Source organism: Choloepus didactylus, chromosome 7, assembly GCF_015220235.1.
Source record: "Choloepus didactylus isolate mChoDid1 chromosome 7, mChoDid1.pri, whole genome shotgun sequence".
Classification (NCBI taxonomy): Eukaryota; Metazoa; Chordata; class Mammalia; order Pilosa; family Megalonychidae; genus Choloepus; species Choloepus didactylus.
The window spans coordinates 18,708,546-18,731,897 of NC_051313.1; the positions used below are offsets into that span (position 1 = coordinate 18,708,546).

The window sequence follows — 23,352 nt, forward strand, 5'->3', positions numbered from 1 at the left end:
TTTGTGTGTCTGTGGGAGATGGTCCAATGTTATGGAACTAAAAATATTATATCAATTAGAGAAAATTCCATTGGACTAACCAAAAATGTAATCTACTCTGACTTATCCACCCTTCCATTTACCTAAGTATACGCCACCATTGGGTTACAGCACTGGAAGCTTGTTTGGTAACTCACAGGATATTAGCTAGCATGGTCATAAGCTCGGTTTTGTCCAGGACAGTCCGAGTTTACCTGCTGTCCTGGTTTAATTATTAAAAGCACTTCCTGTCCCTCTTAAGAGCACCCAGATTGGATAGCCTAAATAAAACCAACAGTCAAAATTTTTGTTCAGGAAGTGACTGTGGGGGGAAGTTGCCGGGGTTGGAGTCAAAATTTATAAACATTGGCCAGATAATCCTGTACCATCTTTAGTGGTTTAGGATTTGGCAACTTTCATGGCTTATTGTGAAAATAATTCATTCCGTGCTGATTAGAAAAGGCAAAGCTAAAAGAAAATTATTCCTAACATTTAAGCTTAAATATATTTAAGTTTTTAATTGTTATTTTTGTCCAGTGTAAGACTGCAAATGCTCAATAAAGGTATCAGTTAAATGTGTCCACTTAAACTGCTTCTTAACATTTGCAGGTGAAGTAATTCTCTTCAAAGGAGGTCTAGATTGATTAAATGTTCAAAGAGTTTATTACAAGAGCAACTAAGAAAAGGTACAAGGAGGGGTTTCCTCATTATAGAGACACTCAAGAAATTTAAGCAGTTACAGGCCTGAGCTGATAAGTTTGGGCAGGTCAGGAGGTGATTTAAATGATTTAAGAAGCTCTCAAAACTGGAACAAATTTATTTGGATGATTACAATAAGAATTTAACCAAGACCTGTGGTTTAAATTAGCTAAATAAAAACAATTTTTCAAGGAAATATAACTTGATCTTTTATACGTTAGATATGATGAATGGAAAGTTGTGACAACATTCGAAAACTGTAAAAACAATTCAAGTCATTTATATTAGATAACGAATGACTCTGCTCATCTCTACGCTACATGGACTGTCAACTCTTTTGATTACATATTAATGGATATTTAAAAAGATGCATTTTCTGCAATCACCCTACCTTTAGATAATAATTGTCATTTCAGTGTACCCTTCCAGTCTTTTCTGGTAAGATATATAATAAAAGGAAGTATTCAAATAATATCATTTGCCTGTTGAAGAGGAGAACTGAAAAACAAATACTTTGGGTTGTACTAATTAAAAATGCTTGAAAATGTTTACATTTTAAATTATCTATACACTTGCTAGTGGCTTTAGTGCTCGAGCAGTGACTTGCATGCAGTTATTGCTGGACAATATTTTTCAATCAATTAAAATGAGTATTATATAGCCTGCTTTTTATTATTGGTAACTACTAATAAGCTTTTGAAATCCATTTCATTTATGTGTTCTTATGAACCATGTATTAGATAATTTGTGAAATGATTTGGATTCTTTGAGAAAGTCTAAATATAAGATGGAACTAAAGAACAGCTTTTGGGGGGAGAAAGTCTAAAGATATAAAAATAGTTTTGCAAGCACATAATTTAAACACCAGAGAGTTATGAAAATAACGAACAACCCTTTACTGTATCATTGCCATTCGCACCTTTCGCAGTACCGGCCTTCGTACCCGCGTGGACAAGCTGTGCAGCGGTAATCATTGAGTCCTTCCATCACACAAGAGGGGCTGAAGCTGGATTAGAAAAAAAAAAGATTGCAAAAGAATATTTTAATCTATTAATTTATGGAATTAGCTACTCCTAGCCACTATCAAATGACTGTGACATCTTTTTGGGTGACCATAAACGCTATATACATAACTACTGATGAAGTTCTTATTCAAGGGTATGATAGCATAATTGAATGCTCCCAATAATAGTATATATATAAATATTTTTGAGGAATTAACAATGCATCACACTAAACATCTTATAATTTTGGAATTTCCATAGGGATATGGTGACCATGGAGATACTATAACATCTAGAAGATGGGTCAATTTTTCACTTATTGGGGAAAAAAAAAGACATAACTGGAATTCCTACACCCATGTCTGATGTTAGTAAGTATTACTTGATGATAGTAAGTATTACTGAGTATCTTTCAGGTAATAGAAGTAGCATAAAGCTATATAATTTTTTTTTTCTAAAAATTCAGCCCAAATTGCCACTGGCATTTCAACACATGAAGTGTGAATAAATGTTTCATTTAAATTAAAAGAGTACTTTTCCTAGTTAACATCCAGATTTCAGACTACATTCTACTTTTAACACAAAGCAATATAATTTGGTTTGAGGAAAGAAGAGAAAGCTTTTTACATGAAAATGGATAAGAATTGTTGACTATTTTATGGTCTTTTTAAATAATTAGGTCCCACATAACTTGCCCTGTGCTTTCTCTACTACACTAGCAGGCCACAAGTTTACCTTGCTCAAGGATTTCTGTTTATTTCACTCTACAAAATATAGACTTGAGAAGACTTGAAGACTAAACTATACTAACATGTAGTTTTGGATTGTTACAAATTTCTCTTAAATGTAAGTAGTGCTTCACTTCCATATTTGTAGCAAAATGGTGCAATGTGCAAACACCATTATTCTACCAAATGATCCTGCTAAATCAACTGATGCTGAAAAAGCAGGAAGGTGGACAGGTGAGAACCAGAACTCCTATTGGTCAGGTTGCATTAGGATACTATTTTAACTCGCTTCTAATGTGTTAAGTCAATAATGCATGAATGAGAAATAAACTCTAATGTTTGCACAATATGTGAACAAATTAATCTAGTATGCATAAACTCACTATCCAACAAATTTCTTTTTTGCCTTGCAAAAATAGACCTCAAAACATATAACTGACAAATTCTGCCAAGTTTGTAACTCTCAAATTTAAAGCTTGATGCTTAGCGCATGTGCACAGACACAGAGGCACCATTCTGTATCTCTCCTCTCCCCTCTCTCCCCTCTCTTCCCTTCTCTTCCCCTTCCCCCCTCCCCTCCCCTCTCCCCCCCGTCCTTCCTCCTCTCTCTCCCCTAAATAATATCCTTCAGTCTTGTAGGATTTAAATATTATAGCTACCTTGATAACTCATTCATTTACATCTCCAGTCTTTCTCTTGCTCTGAGTTCCAGGCTCTTACATCTACTTGAATACTCAACATCTCTACTCCAATAAATAATAAACATTTCAAACTTAGATCAAAAACTGAGCTCCAAATATCCAGCCCCCCTCCCCTAAAAAAAACAGCCCTGGATTTTCTGTAGTTCCCCCATCTCAGTCAATGACAGATCTGTCCTTCCGTTAGTGCTGCCAAAAACCACGGAGTCAAATTTGTCTCCTCTTTTCCTTACCCTCTGCATATATTCCATCCACGTTCACTAACATCACTGCATTACACTGAACCAAGTCACCATCATCTCTTGCCTGCAAGTAGTGACCCTGCTTTCCCTTTGTACTTCAGTTTACTTTCAGTACAACAGCAGAGTGAGCCTTTACAGATGTTAAGTCAGATCCCATCGCTGCTATCTGGCTTCTGGCTTTCCAATGACTTCCTATTGTATCCAGTCTCCAGGACTTACTTATCCATTGGAGCCTCCTTGACCTCATCGTCTGCCACCCTCACCCATGCAAACCCTCTTCTCCAGCCACCTGATCTTTTGCTGTTGGCCAAGCCTGGGCCTGTCTTAGGGCCAATGCACTTGGTGTTCCCATTGGCTGGAGTGTTCTTCCTGCAGAAATTCACACAGCTCACTCCATGACTTCATTCAAGGCTCTGCCTGTTTGTGGAGCTCTTCCTTGGCTGTCCCAACTAAAATGGCACCCCAGTCGCTCCAAATTCACTTAGCCTCCTCTGTTTTTCCTGACAGCACTTGTCACTCCCTGACATTATAGTATATATCTACTTGCTTACCATCTTACTCCCTTATTAAAAATATAAACTCTGGGAGGGCAGGAAACTTGGATGGTTTTGTTCACTTGCATATTCCCAGAATGAAGAACCATGCCTCGCATAGGGTTGAGCTCTCATTAAATATGTATTGGATAAAGGAATGAATAAGGCAGAATACTAATTTTCAAAGAATTTACAATTTTGTGTGAGAGACAGAAATCTACAAATGCAGGATGGGATAGCTATCTTTTAGCTTTCATTCACAGTGTTGGGATCCAGTAGCAGCTTGATAAAATGTTCAATTTTTGAAATAGCATTTGCTTGGGGTAATAATAAGAGGTAAAATGTGTTAGTATTGCATTAATGTGCAAGAGATATGCTATGCTTTAGGAAGATTTTGTGGCAGAGCTGAACCTTTAAAAATGGATTGGATTTCACAGAGATTGTATTAAGGAATTTCATGAGCAAAGACACCTGAGCACTTCTGGAGAAGAGCAAGTGGCTTCAAACTCACTGTAGAAGGTCGTGGAGGGCAATGCACCTAGAAAGGCAGGTAGGCATTAGATTGCTGGGGCTCTCTAACACTCTGCTAAAAAGTCTGGCTTTTCATTGGCAGGCAGTGGCAAACCCTGTGGTTTGTGAGCAATATTTCACTGTCACAGTCTAAAGAAGTTGACCGTATTTCCTTTGGTAAGAGACAAGGAAGACTTGCAGTAGGGCCGTGGAAGCGAGCTGGGGATCACTCACCACTTCTTACCCCTCACTTCATTGACTGCACAGATCGCAGTCACTCAAGTGACATATGTCAGCCTCCTCCAACTATGCCTCAGAACTTCTTTTTATATCTCAGGAAGGAGTGTCTCTCTTCTTTGTTCTGGCTAATTTCTTTGCTTCTCACCTTAGTCCTTTCCTTTTTACCATATATGTTCCCTTGCTTTGTTAATTAGCCCAATATGTTCCAGGCTTTAGGTGGTGATATTAGAGGTTCTTGAAATCAATTTAATGGTTTGTGAGTGAAATTTAAATACATAAACATGAGAAAAAATTAAATGAGTAGCAGTAAACATGCATGATGCAAAAGTTTATTCCCTGAAAAATTTGTTCCAATTCTCTATCATATTGTATTATATATAGTGTATATATGGATGGATAGGTAGATAGATATATGGGTAAGATAGCTAGAGAGATACCCACAAGTTTTGTGTACTAGGTCATGATGTAAAATATATATATATATATAATATATATATATATTTCTTACAACAGTTTGCGGCCAATAAAGATCCAGAGTCTCTGAACTTGCCCCTTTGATTTGAGTCTTGTATATTTTGGTTTTTACAGCATTCTTTGCATAAAAATATACTTAGATTACAAAAATCACATAAAGTAAAAATGAGAATACATGCTTTAATTATCGCTAACCAATCAAGGCTATTCTTTTTATTCTGGAAATTTCCTAAAACCATCAACTCATACCCTTGTAACCTACTGTCTGCTCCCACTATTGTCAAAATTCACCAATTCACCCTTCTATTTATCTGCCATCACTGTCACTCCTTCTCCCTTGACCCTTCTGCAGTGCTCCATGCTTGCTCACTGCCACACTTCCTCCTGTGCTATCCGTGACTTGGTGTGGCCTCAGTTCTCCTGCTTCCCCAGCTGCTCCTATCTTGGCCCTTCTTTCTCCCCTGACTTCCCAAATTTGTTAGCCTTGTCTTACCTTCTTTCCGTGTGCCCTCCTTGGGTGGCATTCCTCTGGGAAATCATTTCTGACTTTCCTTCATTTATTAGGATATCTCTTCATCTGTTCCTCCAATTTTCACATTTCCATTTCTTGTAGCTATTAGCATATTTCCATATGGATAGACCCTTCCCATCAATTTTAATCTATTTGCAACATAAATTGTCTTTCTTCTGCAGTCTCTGTCTCCTGGTTTCTCTATTTCATTTCATGGCACCACCATGTTTAGGGTCAACCTGGCTTAAGCCTTAGTATTCAACTCCTGTCTGACCCTCACCCCACGCATCTAACTAGTTGTCACTTCACAGAGCTGTATCCAACAATTTTCTTGCATGCATCTCCTTGTCTCCATTCTTGTTACTGTTACCTACCTTTAGGTTCTAATTATGTCTTGCCTAGGCTACTGCAGTAACCTTCCAATTGGACTCTTTGCTTTTCTTCTCTGTTTCAATTCACTGTACTCACATCTAAGATAACAGTCTTCCTAAAATGTGGCTTGATCACATTAACCCTTCCTTTTTTAAAATAAAAACTTTCAGTGTTTCCCCAATACATAGAGAATTAAACAGTAATTTCTTAGGCTGCTACTCAAGGATTTCTACAATAGTCTCCATATCGCCATTTATTTTCATGTTATTATTAAATTCTATTTGAACTCTATTCTCCAATCTTTATTACTTACTTGTTCCTAAACATGCCTTGTGCTTTCCATTTTTTAAACCTCTGCTTATGTAATTTCCTACTATCTCCAACAGCAAAAGTCTTTCAACTCATTGTTTATAATCTTTTATAAATACCAGCACTTTTAATATGGCTTGAATCTTCCCAAATTAAATGTTTTATTTTGTACCTTTGAATTCTCTACATTTTAAATTGATCTTCTTAAGACACATGTTTTATAGTGAGCTTCTCCAAGAAATGTTATGTTCTCTTTTATGACTACTGCTGCTTTTAGAATAGTGCCTTGTACCCAACAGGGAATTATTAATTAAATGTTAACTTTTTGGAATCCAAATGGTTCAAATTTTAATGAATAATAAAACAGATATCTCTTATTTAAGCCTGGATATCAGATGGAGATTGGAGAAAGGAAGATCAAAAAAATATTATTGTCCATACACCTGCCACTCGATACTTGAAAGAATACTGGGACCATGCGTATTTCCCTCAGCAACATCCAAATTATCCAAAAATTTACATTTGACTCTTTAATATTTCTAACAGAAAGAGGAGTTAAAGAGGAAAGGGAGATAATTTAGTCTAAAATGTTTCCACAATGTATGCAAAGCTGAAGATGAAGAAAATGGAGTAGGCACAGGTGGAAAGATCACTTCATCTGAATAGCTTTGTGATTCTTTGATACTGGCAGTGAGGTGTTTAGGATTCAGAAACTGAGCAAACAGTCACACACTGTTTTCAAAAGTAAATTCTTAGGGAAAAACTGTCCTACCATCTAGAGATTAAAATTTATAAATCCCTAAAAAGGAAGTGTGGACAACTTAGTGAAAAGGTAAATGAAAACACCCAGGAGGTTTCATCATATATAAACCAATGCAGAATGTTCAGAAAGTACTGAAATAAACTATTCCAGCTTTTGTTTCACCTTATGGCTGTTTCCATGGTACCAAACTCAGGTGATCTTAACAGAAAGGGGGCCGTGATTCTGTGAGATCCTACCTTATTTGGGAGTATAACAAACCGCATTGCTTTAATTCCACTATTTTTCAATTATTTTCTTGATTATTCTTTACAAATGTTGCATTAAACACTCATAATAAAGAGAAACAGTCACAAAAGTGATAATAATATACACACAAACAGTCCTTCATATCTGAATTTATGGCAAAACTATGTGCAAATACTAGACTTATACGAAAATCTATGAAATTAGGCACATTTGAACATTTATTTACCTTATAAATATATTTTCTATTAATATGATATGTACATTTTAATTAAAAAGTGCTACTGATTAAGGACAGGGTTTTACCATAGAGTATTTTATATGTTCACTTTTGCCATCTTTTTATGCTATTAAAAAATTTCTATCTAACTTGAAACTTTGTCTATATGGAAAAAAAATTAGCCAAATCAGAGACCACCCACGAGTAGACAGATGGTGCTACTGATTGGGAAATATGGTTATATTTCTCAATCTTACTTGTTCCTGGAAGGAATCAGAGGGCAAGCACATTGCTGACAGTCATTTGGCTTTCCCTTGACAATTCCATAGTATCCGACAGCACATCGTTCACAGAAGTCACCAGCAGTGTGATGTTGACAATTCTGTAAAGGAAAATGGAGAAAAAGGTTGTTTTTTCTCCCCCAATGAAAGTAGAGTGTGATTTACCATACAGCTCCCCAATATGAGTGTGTGTGTGCATGTGGGTGAACACACACACAGAAACACATACTTTATTATTGACAGAGGCCTCAGTTCCTGATATAAATATTTTTTAAGATTTTTCATTTGAGAAACTAGTACTGTGTCATTGCAGCTACACTGACAGTAAGAGTTTTCTCTTTTCTCTACAGCAATCTCTGTGTAAATTTTTCTCTTATTCTAGGTTGGGGAATCGATTTCAAGAATGTTTAATTCATGATTGGTTATGTTTCTTTTCATCCCAAGTCTTAGCTCTACCGGGTACTAGAAAAAGTGCTAGAAATAGTGGGATCTCAGCACATCAGTAGATTTTTTGAAGTCAAACCATGGTGGAAAGTATAACTGTTTTATGCACAACAGCCAAAAAAGCTCAGCCTAGTTACACAATGAGAATGTTATTCAACTAACTGGAGAGGACAGTCTGACATTAGCAGTATCAGGACAATATATTTATTTTTCCTAGTTGGATAATAGGAGACATTTGAGCAATAAGCCTTTGAGACATTTACATAAGGAAATGAGAACAGTTTCAGGACAGTGTGCACATAGTTTTGAAATTAAAATTCTCATAAAGTAGAATAATATTTGGCACATGGCAATTATTGTGTGGTAAGGAATTATGAAGTGCTACATGCAAGTCATTGAAACAGGCACTGGGAAGAATTAGGAGGGGGAAAAAGGTAAAATAGCATCCAATACTCTAGGACTTTATCTCCATGTTGGGAAAAAGAAGTTGACAAATAAGAACAAGGCTTCTTTGGTGAAGATGTGATCCTTGGCTTTGAGAGTTGAGAAAGAGGAGGAAATAGAAGGAATCTGGATTTAGACTTAAGCTTGATTTTATAAGAAAGGATTTGGAAAGGTCAGAAGAGTGATTTACTTTTTCTAAGCAACTTCCAAAGAAAGTTGAAAAACCAAAAAGCCAGTAACCAAGTAGATGTAGATGTTAGTGAACTGATCTCGGGGTCAGTGGGGCTGGAGCAGCAGGGCATCTATCTGCAGGCTCCCTATTGAACTTGGAAGACGTACCATGCACAGGCTCTTTGCTTCATTCAGTCAGTCAAGAAGTACATATTCATGTTTCATGCAATTTCTTATGGCCAATGTTGGGTATGGAATGTATTGTTTTTCATGATGAGCTATAAGTGAAATCCTTCTGCCATATCCATGCTGTGGCTCTTTTTTCTTTTCTTTTTTTTTTTTTTTTTTTTTTTAAGACATTCTCTTGACTCTTTTTGAGATTTGATGACATTTGCTAGGGTGAAATCATGATGTTGCCACAATGAATTTTAGACGATTAGATTTTTGTTTTTGTTTTTGTTTTTACATTTTTGGTGCTATATTTGAAAAATATATTGTGCATCTACAGATGCATTTTATAACTTAGTGCAAAATGGATCCAGTTTTCAGATAGGACAGAGGTACAAATCTCAAACCTTCTAATGCTCTGCCTTGCTCTCAGCAGATGGTAACCCCCTACCTCCTGAGAAAAGAAAGCCCTCATTTGGGAGCACCCTCATTTCCTGACAAGCCATTTACTCTCCTGCCTGCATTCTTTCCCATTCCTTTAACATTTACTTATGTCCCTGCAAAGTGGTGTTTTTTCCCCTTTCTAAAGAGACTCTCCTCCTGTCCTCTTGTTCACTGCTCTCCTGCTTCCCCCTTTTCTCCTGCATTTTAATCTTTCCTTCTTTGCTGGCATCAACATTTGAATTTACTTAAACCTTTCCTACCTTAAGAAAATCTCAGGGGTCTCAAGTTTCTTGACAATTTAAAAACTTCACATTCATGGTCTCCAATTCTTTATTTCCCATTCTTTCTTCAATAAAACCTCTGATTCCACCACTGAAAATAATTCCAGGCTCACAGATATGATCTCTGTTGCTAAATCAAAATTTACTGGCAATAATCAGTCCTCACAATATACGAATTTTCTCTAGCAACTGACATTTCTAGCTATAATTTCTTTAAAACTTTCTCTTTTCATGGTTTCTTTGATAGCACTGTCTGCTGATTTTCCTCCTACCTCTATAGCTACTATTTCTTAATCTCGTTCATGAATTCTTCTTTCCCTTTCTGTTCAGTAAATATTGGTGCCCTTGATTCTAACCTTGGCTCTTGTCACTTTTTGTTCTGAACATTCTAGTTTGGTGATTTCATCCATTACTTTGACTTCAGTTGTCACCTATGTGCCCAAAACTCTAAATTTTATATATTTAGCCAAGGTACATCTAATGAGCTTCAGACTTATATGTCTAATTGCTTCTTGGATATATCTTATTGCTTAACACAGAAGAACCTTGAATTTGAAATGTCAAAAATTAAGCTCATCTCCCTTCAAACCTGCTAATACTCTTATGTTTTCTATTTTATTTGGTGTTACTATCATCTACCCAATTGCCCAAGTCAGCTTCCTATTGCCTTGCATCCCAGACATCCATTTCTTCACCCATTCTATGATTCGATTACTTTTCTGTGCTTCTCCCATTTCTTCTTCTGTTTCTATCTGGCCACCATCATCTTTTATCTGGATGATTAGAACAGTTTCTTACGTAAAGTTTTTGCTTCCAAATTTTCTCTTGCAGTGATTTCTCCACATTGCAATTAGAGTGATCATTCTACAGAACATATAAAACCTTTGCACACCCATATTGGACCATCTGAAATTCCCCAAATAGGCAATAGTCTTTCTCACTTCTGGGATTTTTCATATGCAAATTCCTTGGTCTGGAATGATTTTTCCTCCTTCTACTTGGCTAACACCTACGCATTTCAGTTCACATTTTAAATGCTACTCTCTTTTGGTAACATTCCTTGAAGCCCTAAGACTGGGTTAAATGCTCCTTAAAAGCTCAACACTTATACATCGTGGGAATTCAATGACTATTTTGAAAGACTGAATCAATGAATGCACGTTCTAGGCAGTGTGGGTGAAATTGGTCAGGCATCTTAAAATGAAAAAGGCCAAGTTTAACGCCCCAAAACTACAGAAAAGTGCTTAGCAGTGCAGGATGATTTGTTGTATTTTGCTGTTATGCTAAGTACCACAATTCTTCCTTATTCAACTATCCAAAGGAACTGCTGTATATCAGCAATTAAATAGCCATTCCATATTTAACAGTAGCATTGTAAGAGAGAATAGTTCTAAGATAAAATAATTATCTATGAATTTCAGACTCTAATCATTCAGCAAGTATCAAATGATGAATTAGTGTTAACGTTTTTTAAATACAGTTATAGAAATGAATGTGGGCCAAAAATACATGGGAACAATAATTATAATAATTATCAGCATTTTGCTTTTTAATAAAATTACTGCATAATGAATTGTTTGTCCAGCTTAAATATAATGTTAATAACTGAATCAAGATACTTAAGGATAATGTCAATCATTACTAAAAATATAGAGATTCAAAAATATGGTTTTGTTTCTCTTATACCTACAACCCTATATAATTTTTTCACAGAGCAAACAAATATTTTGACCTTCTCTGGACAGTCAAGATTTCACAAGTTGCTGACAAACTAAACTTGGTTAACTGAATCAAATATCCTGGTTAAGTCCACAAACACAAAATGTAAACAATCATGATATTTTTGAAATTTTTTGACACAGACTTCCATATAACTCTCCTACTTTTTTTGAAAGAGTGGGCATATTTTCTCTTGTATAGAAATTAACTTTTAGGAAAACTCTCTATATCTTGGATGCCTAATAAGAAGTTTAATTACATTCTGAAGAGTGAATGTGCTAGAAGCATCTTCCTAATAATAGATGAAAATATATGAGATTGCATGTTTTTGGCTTGTGGGAAAACTGGTGGTATATATTCTTTCTCCTAAATCAAATGAATGTAACATTGGTATTATAATATCTTAGACCTAAAAGTGAGTAGTTACTTACTCTAACCTTCTATCATTATAGGGATGCCCTCTACACTTTCCTTGAGATATTGATAGATGCATTATTTTTTATAAGGCAGCCCTGTTTATCCTGTATAACTATGCCATGAAGTTTTTCCTTATACTGAATGAGAGTGTGGTTCATACTACTTTTCAGTCAGTGCTCTAAGTTCTGCCTTCTGAAGCTATGCAGATTAAATCTATCTCCCATTTCCCTCAAATATCTAAAGAATACTACTAATACTTCCTAAATGCTTTTTCAAGCTAAATGTCTTCTTTTCAAGCTAAGCATTTAACCATCCTACTTTCTCCGAGTTTCTCTTAAAATACAGTAGACTGTAGATCTGCAGCTGTGGTTTGCAAATATATTGAATGCACTTACTTCCTTGATCTGGCTCTTGTTCAAATGCCCCATATTGGCACCTAATGAATCTGCAATCAAGTAAGAATTCCTATTTCTCAAGACTGCTACTATGTGCCATTTCCTCTGTTCTTTTTCTTGAATACGAGGGAAACACAAGGTCCATGCATTTCCTGTTGTATTCCCAGCACCTACCACAAGGCCTGAATGTTGGAAACAATTAACAAATGTCATGAGAATGAATGAATGTGTGATTTTTTGATCCTTGACCACCATCTAATACATTAGGTATCACTTTCAGCTCTATGTCTTCTGAATATTTGATACTCTCATACAAATCACTGATAAAGATTTTTAACAGACACTGCCGAACACAAGGTCTAAGCCTCATTATTGGAAACATCTTTAGAGCCTTCTAAAGGCTGCTATTCACCAACTTATAAACCAATCAAGCTTATTATCTGATTTTCATGTGACTCGTATTTTCAGCCTTCTTTATGAGGATAGCATGAACAAATGTTCATGAAATGCCTATTTAAACAAACCAGGGTTTGAATCATAGCTCAGGATCTTAGTAGTTAATGATTCAAGCAAATTAATTTATCTAATCAGTTCATCAACTGTAAAAGAAGGAATAACCCTGTCTACCTCTTAAGTATATTTTAAGGATAGATGAGATAACCTATGTACAGTGGCCAACCCTGGTCCTGGTACATTCACCAAATTGGAATATGTTATTATTAGTTTTGCTAAATTTGAGATGTGATATATCACACTGTCTGATGAATTTGATGTTGCACCAGGGTTCAAGGAACTAGGGTCTCAGATATTGTGCATGCATGCGTGTGTGTGTGTGTGTGTGTGTGTGTGTGTGTGTGTGTATTAATTCTAGAAATTTGTGTTACATGAGTTATTTTGAATGAACCTGTTCTGATTCCTAATGAACACTATTCATTTTTTCTACAGTTGAAAGATATTGGTTAAATATGCAATCCTTAAATTTCACCGGAGATCAAAATCAATCTCTGTTTCCTACATTTCATTTTCCTTTATGAAACCTAGAATGACCTTTCACTGCTTTTCATTCTGTGGCAACTTTCATATTTTCAATATTTCTCAAGTACTTTTCATACTTGGCTCTTAATCACATTTGCAGATTCTATTAGTACTCGAGGATTTGATTCACCTGGGCCTTTAAAATCAAACTCATTTCATTATCTAGGCATGCATTTACTCTCTCTCAAGGTCTAGAGGCAGCGTTTTGCAGTGGATTTGAAACTTGATTCTAATACTTTTTAGCCAAAGCTCTGTAGGTTATTTAAATTTTCTGAGTATTAATTTTCAGAGCTGTAATAAGATGCTAATAATCCCTATTTTGGCTAGGTTGTTGGATAAATTAATTAAGATAAGGTTACAAAACACCTTGAATCCAGTAGATTCTAATTATAAATCTTTATATTTACTGAAGATAGGGCTAAATGTTTAACCACAGACACTAATGGTGTTTCAGGCAAGAAGGAAGGTCAATGATGGAGATTTATTTTTTTCCTTTTCTTTTTAAAGTAAGAATTGTGGTAGTGTGAAAATATTTTCACTCTTTGATCCTGGAAAAGTTATTTGAGTTAGCTGAGTCTTCAGTATCCCCATGTGAAAAACAGAAGAAATAATATTGACCATGGGGTGTCATGAGACATGGGATGGACTGAAATACATTTGTAAGTACTGATTAGGGTTACTTCTCTTACCTTCTCCACCCACCCCTTGTGCTTCAATATCATGTAGGTTTTACTCTTCCATTTTGAAGAAAAATTTCCTCAGGGCAACAGTTACTCAACTAATGGTAATAAAATGGATATGTGTAGGATTCATCACTGCCTAGGATGAGGAAACAACTCTCTTGCAAGTACCATTAGGATTAGGAAGAGAATAATTACAAAGTAGTGGGAGTTTTATTTAATGGTAGAAATTCGAGGCCTGTAAAGCTTTCTATAGTTTCACCCCACCCCACCCCACTCCGTATTTTTGAAGAAATGTGTAAAGAAAGAGAAAAAGAATAAAAAGATGAGTGAGGAAATATAGCATAGTGTTGGAGATAAAAATGTTTTTTATACTTTTTGCTTAATTGTCAACTTATTTGTTGTTAGAAAATAAATGATGGCTAAGACATGTGGTAATTATCTCATCATCTTTATCTCCATCATCATCATCATCATCATTCACTACCACTTTTAGGGAGCTTACCAAGTGCTAACTAATGTTCTAAGCATTTTATCCAGTTTTCTTTTGAATCCTTAAAATAAACCTTATTGTTATCTCCATATAAATGAGGAAACTAAGAAGCCACTGGGGTTAAATGAATTATCTATACTCCTACAGCTGGTAAGGGGTGAAGCCAGGATTTGAATCAAGGCAGTGTGAACTCAAATCCACGTTCTTTCTTAATCACTGTACCAAGGTATAAACAGTTAGGATTTTAAGCTGGGATCAGAATATAGGGTCAGTTTCTTACTATATTACACACAGAAAAAGAAATCAGTATGCTTCAGCTTCCTTAGTTATAACATTGGAGTTATAATAGCTATTTCCTATGTGCCACAGTGGGCTGTTTCAAAGATAAATAAAGTTGCCTAAATTCAAAAGCTGTAAGTTCCCTGAAGGAAGATACAAAAATTCAGAGCATAATAATTTATACTCACTGTGTATTTTTGATGCAAGTCTTTTTTTTTTTATTTCATATAAGGATATTTCACAAAATAGGCTTGTATTTAGGATCCTTAAGTCAGGAAAATAGCTATAAAAGCTAAGTAGGCAAAAGACGACAGTATAAAGACAACTTTTATTCTAAAAAAAATGAAATTAAAATTGAATCTTTTATGAAAGCTTCTCAATTAATCAAAAGAAGCAAACAAAGCCCTATAAAAAAGTGCTAGTAAAAACTGCATAAGAGAGAAAACTGCATTTAATGCTCACTTAAGAATGTATGTTAAAAACACCCACCCCCTCAACATATCTATTGAATTTTGCAGGCCAGCACATTGGGGAAGAAATACTAGACCAAAACCTAATAGTAATTATTTCAAGAGGGCAAGGATGTTTAAAAATAGTCAACTATTCTCTTTGACAATAACATCATTCATCATTCTGTTGAAGGTGGAAAAGTATATAATCACCTCCGAGATGCACCTTCACCTGTCCCCTTCCCCACCATAAGCATTTGATAAATCTCAATTTTCTATCTTGATTAAAAGAAGATATTCTTAGGAAGCCAGGAATAGAAGGAAGTTTTCTTAACATGACAAAGGACATTCATCTTAAACTAACCATTATAGTTTAGGGGGAAGGACTTGAAGCATTCATATTAAAATCAGGGGTAAGATAGGAAGCTGATTACCTTTCTATTTAACATTTTTGGAAGACAATGCAGAAAATACGAAATCATTATAATAGATATAGCTTCTAAGCAAAGAAAAATGCAATTATAATTAATTGCAGATGATATTATTGTCAATATAAAAATAAATGAAAGAATCAACTGAAATGCTTCTGGGAACCAAAAGAAAGTATCTGGATATCAAATAAATGTACAAAAATCTATTCTGTTTATGTTTACCAGTAATGACCAGTTAACAAATGTTTTTTTAACAAAGGTGATACTCTCCTTTGAAATGAAAAAGTAACACACTTAGAAATAATTTTAATATGAGAAATATGGTCCTATGTAGATAATATTAAAACAGTTTACTGTGAGACATGAAATGTTTGAATAGAGAAGGGTAACATTCCTGGGCTGAGGGATGATAACTGAATAGTGTAAAGATAACAATTCTTTTCAAAAAGGTTTAACATAATTCCAGTCAAAATCCTAGTATCATGTTTTAGGGGAAGGATTGAAATAGTAAGTTAAAATATCATCTGGAAGTATATATAAGTACATTTAGTTAAGAAAATTAGAAAAAAAAAAAAGAGTAACAAAGGGTCTGGCTTTATCAGATATATAACCACTATAAAATGCAGGCAATCAGAACCTTATAACAAGAACTAAAAGGTAAATGGAACAATATAAATAATCCTTAAACAGATCATAATATGGGTAAAACAAATTTAAATATATTCAGACATTACGATATATCAGTGAGAATAAGGAAATAATAACCCAATGTTTCAGGTAAAGCAAAACATATTTGAATAAAGATAATCATATTATTGTCCCACACCACAATAAATCCAGAAATATTAAAGAGTTGGATCTAAAATTAAATCATAAAAATAACAGTTAATCCTATGAGAACTCAGTGTAGGTATTGAAAGTTATGTGACTGGCTGGGATCATCATGAAGACAAGTGCAGTTATAGAAGTCAGTTGCTCCAAGGATTGAGTCCGGGGAACACCACTCTGAAGAAGTCATGGTAATGAGGAGAAAACAGCAAAGACGACAAAAAAGGAGCAGCCACCAAGTTTGAGGATCCTCAGAATTTTATGGCCTGAGAAACAAACTGAACAGAGTTGCAAAGATGGGGTGATTTATGCTGTCAAACACTGGTGATAGAGCAAGTGAGATGAAGACTGATAGCTGAACATTAGTCATTGGTTTCAGAATAGTGGTGGAGGTAAAAGTCTGATTTTAGTAGTTCAACAGAGAATGGGGGGGGGGCAGAAATTGTAGGCAGAGTATAGCTAATTCTTCATTGCATAGAAGGAGAGGAATGAGGCTGTAGTTAGAAGGGAAGTGGGATCAAAAGAGTTGTGTGTGTGTTAAGATGGAAGAAGAAGAAAAAATGATGCAGAAGGAGTGGGGAGAAGAGCTGGAGAGAGATCCTTGAGGAGGAAGAAGGGATAGAATCTAGCATGTAGGTGGAAGGCTTTTCTAGGAAAAGAACTGTCCATCCAAAGTAATGGAAAAGAGACAGAGAATCAAGCAGAGAGGCAGAAAATTGGTAATCGAGCAGAGAGCAGAACATTGGGTACATGTGGTATGGGACTTTGTGTTAGTTCTCTTCTACTTTCTCAAAGGGTTTGAGGATGAGGGGAGGGGATATGAAAAAGTCTTCCAGGAATTGGGAGAGGAAATGGAGGGAGAAATGGGGCCTGAAGGCAGAAGAACACTGAGGATCCACTTGAAGCAGTGGTCATGAGTGTAAGGTGAGACTTAACATCAGAGTTGTCTTTTCTTCTGCAGTCACGGGTGTGGTATGGTGAAGAAAGTCAGACATAATCAGTATTGGGGCTAAATGAGTAAGGGGATGACAGTTGTGCAAAGCAGTGATACTGATGAAGCTGGTTAAGAAGGCAACGGCATGAGAGAGATAAGGAACAATGAAAAGATGTGAACATTAGTGATGGGATTAAAATGTTGAAGTTGAAGAACTAAGAAGTGAACTGGAGAGATAAGAAATGGTGGTCAAAGAATAGTATTCTTAAAATTGAGACTACAGAGGGGTTGCAGTTATTGATAATGACAAGGTCTAGGATATGACCCTGGAGTGAGGGCAAGAAATTGAGGGTTAAGGGTTTGGAAAAGCCAGTATTATGGATATTAAAATCACCAAGAGCTCTGATGGGAGCAGTGCTGGACAGAATGGCAATGAATCAGGATCAGAAATCTTTAAAGGACAGGGTGTTGACCTGAGATTGGTGGATGACTCCAGCAAGTGGGTATACTTGGAAAATAGATAATGGCATGAGATGCAAAGCTGAGTGGCTTCAGGGAGGAGAGAAGGAGGATGATATGGAAGTGGCAATGAGAAGCAAGGGTAGCTGCTCCACTAGGCCTAGGGGACCAAGAGTGCAGGAAAAAACAAAATAGCTACCACTTGGGAGGCAGAGTAAGGTGTCGATTGGATCAAGATGAGAACATTCAGCAAGAGGGAGATTATGTAGTGGACTTTGTCACTCTCTGGCCATGAGTTCCAGAAGATTCCATGAATTCAATGGGAGCATTTCCGGAGATGAGGAGGGGTAAGAGATGGGGTCAGCAAAGGAGATGTACAGAGTTGTGTAGGAATTAGTCTAGGGAAAGAGACATAACACAGGAATCTTATGGTGACTGAAATAAGTAGCAAAAGATATGATAATGTTAGTCATGACAGTTCCAAGGCAGATAGTGGTGGTAGACCCTCATGGTATCAGCAGAAGCATAAAACAAATCAAAACAAAAAGAGCAACCTGAATGTTAAGGGAAATTATTATATTATGGGTCATCCAATGAAAGACTGTAAAGATTTTAAATATTATCTAACAACATACTATGTTCATGACAGATAAATTTAAAAACAAGAACATAAAACTGCATTCACGGTCTTATACTGGTTATAAAGTTGGTAGGAAATACAATAAAATTGGTAGGAAATACTTAAAATGTCAAATGTTTTTCTCATGTTGAATTTTGGGTGATTAAATTTTTTTCTTACTAGTTTTCTGTATTTCCCAAATTTCTTATGAGAAGCTTATTTTTACGCATAATCAAAAAAAGCAATATAGGTGATTTTTTAATAGTTGTGCCCTTTGGTGCTCTTTTCAGATGCTTTCATGTTCTAATTCTTGACATGAGTTATAATTTTATAACTACTTGTTAAAATGTATAATATGGTGTCTTTTTTTCCAGCATGTTGTATTTCACACATACACACGTTTTGTTCCCTGCAGTTTAGCTGCTGTGCATGCAGTAGCTGAGGGGGTGTAAAGAGAAATGACAGCACGGCCCTCGGTCAAGAAGGGCTCAGGTGAATACCTGGCATCTGCCTGTCTCAGGGTCACACAGGCTGCTGTGCCCGTTGCACTGGCATGGAACACAGGCGCCCAGAGTTGGTCCAGGGGTGCGGCCACCCGGTTCAGAAGGCAGTCGATAAAATCCCGGCAAGCATGCCTGCAAGAAAAGGAAGCCAATTAGGATGGTCAAGCCAGAAATCTTGCTTTAATGACACTTGGGTTCTGGAGCATTTGAAAAGAAGGACTTTACCCCACCTGAGTTAAGGGCAATAGGGCTCATAAATACAAGTGCCAATTTCGATTTCCCTAGAGGTCACAGGCAGCCCCTGTGTCATCGTACTTTAGCCAAGGAAAGCTTTCATTTGTACATAACTCTTCGTCTGGAAAGCTTTGAAACTCTTCTTGAGAAAGAGGTTTGTTTTAAACAAAATTATTACATGGACTGAAGAGAGAATTCCAATGTCCTTGGCAACCTAAAATCTGCTTCTACTGTTCTTGACGGATAACTAGCAAATGCCCAATGAAACATAGCGAAAAACTAAATAAGTAAAAAAGTCATGGTTGCATTATTTACAGCGATATAATTTAAAGACTATAAAAGCAAGGGATTCAAAATAATAAAAACTCGACATGTCTTGGGACTATCAAGCCACAAATAAAATTTATCTTTTCCTGATCTGTTCTTTCCACTTTGCAATAAAATTTTGAGAGGAAACCAAATGCTGCTGGCGAAGCTGATATATGCAAAACCGAGAGTTCCATCTTCATTCAGGTTCATTATGTAAATGTATCAAAAATGCCTCTGGATTTTCAGAAGCCCACAGCTCTGGAGAAGAGATGAGAACCTCCTTGTGTTGCAGGCTCAGTTCTCACAGTATGCAAAGCTGCTGCATTTCTCAGGCACAGCCTGATTTATGAGTAAGACACAAGTCAGCTTCTCAGATTCCACTAAAGATTATCATGGGACTACTTTAGCACCTTGGCTACTTAATATTTCTTCACCGGCTATCATGCACCCATGAATGAAATAAAAGTGATGGCTGAATATTTAGGAAAAAATATCAGATTAAGTATACTAGCTCAGTCCAAAGAGGAATATGCAAAGAGGTTTCTTAGGAAGAGAAAAAAGATCAACAAACGGCACTCTCCTTGTTTATTTTGAGTTGGATAATGCTAAAGTACCTCAATTAAGCACTCAATTAAGAGTCTCCCTGCTTTTATCACAGCCTATAAGAAATTCTAATGAGATTTATTAACGCTCTAGCTTTGAACAAGCTGATAAAGAAAACTGAGGGTAGTATTCAAAATATTTTGATTTGCATTTGTCTTATGGTGGGTATAATCATACATTTTAATAAATTAATCCATATTATTTTATTTTGCCATTGTTGCTGGCTAAATTCTGGAAATTTAAGCATAACTGAAGAAACAATCAAAGGGTATAGATTGTGCCAATTCTTTAGCCTGCTGACTGCTGAATAAAATTGGATTTTATCTCAGATATCTATATAACTATTGTTATTTTACTGGTATAATTGTTGGGGTTGTGTGTGTGTGAATAATGGTAATGTTTGAGTGAACGGAAAAATCACAGAAATTGAGAGTGTTCCCAGCTCCACTTTACATCTCAAACAAAAGTTTGCAACAACTCTTAGAAGAAGAGTAAAGCTACGAAATAACTTTTCATCGAGGGATCATGTGACATTCAATGTTATGGACTGAAATTTGAAGGTGGGCACTGCAGGTGAAGTTTAAAGTAAGGCGTGTCAAACTTTCCTGTTATGGTGGCTCGCCAGGGGAAGACAGCACATGTGGTAGAGAAGGTTGCCTGGTGAGGGGCCCCTGGCTGAGCTCCAAGTTGAGCTCTGTGTACACTGTGGTAGGTATAGTGTATGCTGTATCTGTGTACGCTGGGGTAGGTATAGGCCTACCCCAGTGGTTCTCAACCCTGGCTGTGCATGGAATCATCTGGGGAGCTAAAAATACCAATGCTGTTGCACCACACCCAGAGATCCTAGTGTAATTGGTTGAGAGTCAGACCAGAGTTTATATGAAAACTCCTGGGAGTTTCTACTAAGCATCAGGGTAAGAATCCTTGGCATTTTCCTCATTCTGTGCTGTGAGGATGTGCCTCTAAAATGACAATTGGACTCCTTGGTACTGTGAAGTATTAAATCTTACATTAACATGGAAGCCCTGATTTTACAGATGTTTTGTCTGAGGGATCTGGGCAAGTTCCCTAGTTTCTCGGAGACTCAGTTTCCTCAACCATCAAATGAGCAGGTGCACTGACTCAGATGACTTCTAAAATTTCTTTCCCTTCTAAACACTGTAGGTTAGTTTTGTGTCCTGATGGTGGTTTAAATCTCTGAGTTAGCAAAAGGAGTCTTTTCTGCAATGCAGGAGTTGGACACTCTTCCACCCCCTCTCCTCCCCTTTTTTTTAAAGGATAGGACCTATTTATTCCTCTTTAACTTCCTTTCCTGGGTCCCCTTCCTCTTGTATTTATTTATTTTTCTATGTATATACGTATATATTTATTTCTGAGGGTGATTTTCAATATCAAGTGCTTTCCTCTCAGTCGACTCAGATAAAATTCATGAAAATGATAACGTTTGTGTTAGGAGCAACAGAGGAAAGGTAACACCAACCTATTTGAGACAAACCCAAAATCTTTCTTGGAATAAAATGGATAAACAAAGAGCTCATTGTATTGTGCAGTGAGGAATCAGGACTGCCCAAAGAAAGGCCTGGCTTTTGTCTACAGTCAGGCAAACTTAAGTTTAATTCGTGTGCCACCATTTACTACATACGATTCTGGGCAGGTTTTGAGTTTTGCAGCCTTCAGTTTCTTCACCTGGAACATGAGGATTTTGTATAACCTAAGGGTGGAGTGTAAGTTCATCTAGATTTTTTTGAAACAGACTTAATCTATGTTCAAATTCCAATTCTACTGCTTCTTAGCCATGCAATCCTGGGCAAGTTTCTTAACCTGCCTGAGCCTCAATTTCCTCTTCTGTAAAATGGGGATGGTAATACACACTCAAGGATAATGTAAGTACCGTATTAGGAAGCGTGCTGAGTATTGTGCAGGGTACAGTTAGCCAGGAAGCACTCAATAAACATTTTTTTTTTTTAATGTGGTGGTTGTGAGGATTAAATGAAATGATGCATGTTTAGTACCTGACATACAAAATATCAATATTTTGGAGTCCTCTATTCCAGATAATTTTTTAGATGTAGTTGTTGAGGATAGACTAAAAATTAAAGGTAATCGTTTATTGTATTTGGGAAACAAAGTAAAAATATCTGCCACTTACCTATACCATATTCCTCAATATTTTTATGCACACAAACCAGATTCCTTGGGTCCTACATGCTAACACAAGTGCTGGAGTATCTTGACTGGTGTGTGTATTTAAGGAGAGAACTCTGTTTCTACCATTTCACCTTTTTGGTGAATTTTATGGGTTGTTACTAGGTATAAATTATTTGGGGCTTTAAGACATTATTTTTAGTAGCTTCAAGTCACAGTTTCAGAGCAGTGATCCAATAGACATCATTCATTCAACTGTGAGTCAGAAGTCCTATTAAAATATGTGTGGGGAGGATGGGAAGGGGAGATAGCAAAATATGATCAAGCTATCTGCAAATTTCTGATTTCTATGACATTATTGCAGAGAACCACCTATTCAGTGCTAAATATTTTCCATTTTTAGGAAAGCAAGTCATAAATAAGAATGGTATCTGCATATAACCTAAACTAACTGAGTTTAGGTTAGTTTAGACAGCAACGTAAATGGAGACAATGATGAAAAGCATTGAAGTAAAGTGTGGTAAACAAAATGGCTCCCACACTGGCACATCTGGTAAGAAGCAGGTGTCCTTCATTTGACTTGTAAAGCCAATCTGGTCTCCACTTCAAATCATAAATTTCAATAATTAGGCATTTCTAGAACTTATATTCAATGACCCAGACTGCAGTGTCATAACACTACAGAAAATTGGTAAAGGCTAAGCATCTTCACAAACTGGCTATATTTTTAGTAGTAATTAGCACTAAATTTTGTTTATTTGCAGATACATTTTGGGTAAGAAAATGCAGATGTCTCTAGAATACCATACATTTGGGTGAGAATATTGTAAAGGAATTGCTTTGTGCATTCATGACCCAAAGCATATGTTACTGGGAATGGGATGCATTATTTCAAAACTGTTCTTAGCTCTTGCTTTGATGATTAGATTTTTATGTCTGGGTAATTACACTTTGGAATCAAGATGAATTATAAGTAAGATGTCTAATGGATTAGAGGCAATGGGTTGTGGACAACACCTCAGG

General features: G+C 36.2%; 1 protein-coding gene across 2 annotated transcripts in view; it reads right to left on the minus strand.

Moving 5' to 3' along the window:
• LAMA2 (laminin subunit alpha 2) overlaps positions 1-23,352 on the minus strand; it is a 535,576-nt gene that overhangs the window by 154,627 nt on the left and 357,597 nt on the right. For both annotated transcript variants that reach the window (XM_037842983.1, XM_037842982.1), the window contains exons 29-31: positions 19,036-19,170; positions 7,822-7,946; positions 1,637-1,723 (exon numbers count right to left, since the gene is read on the minus strand). In XM_037842983.1, coding sequence (XP_037698911.1) covers positions 1,637-1,723; positions 7,822-7,946; positions 19,036-19,170 — 347 coding nt within the window. The remainder of the gene's footprint in view (positions 1-1,636; positions 1,724-7,821; positions 7,947-19,035; positions 19,171-23,352) is intronic.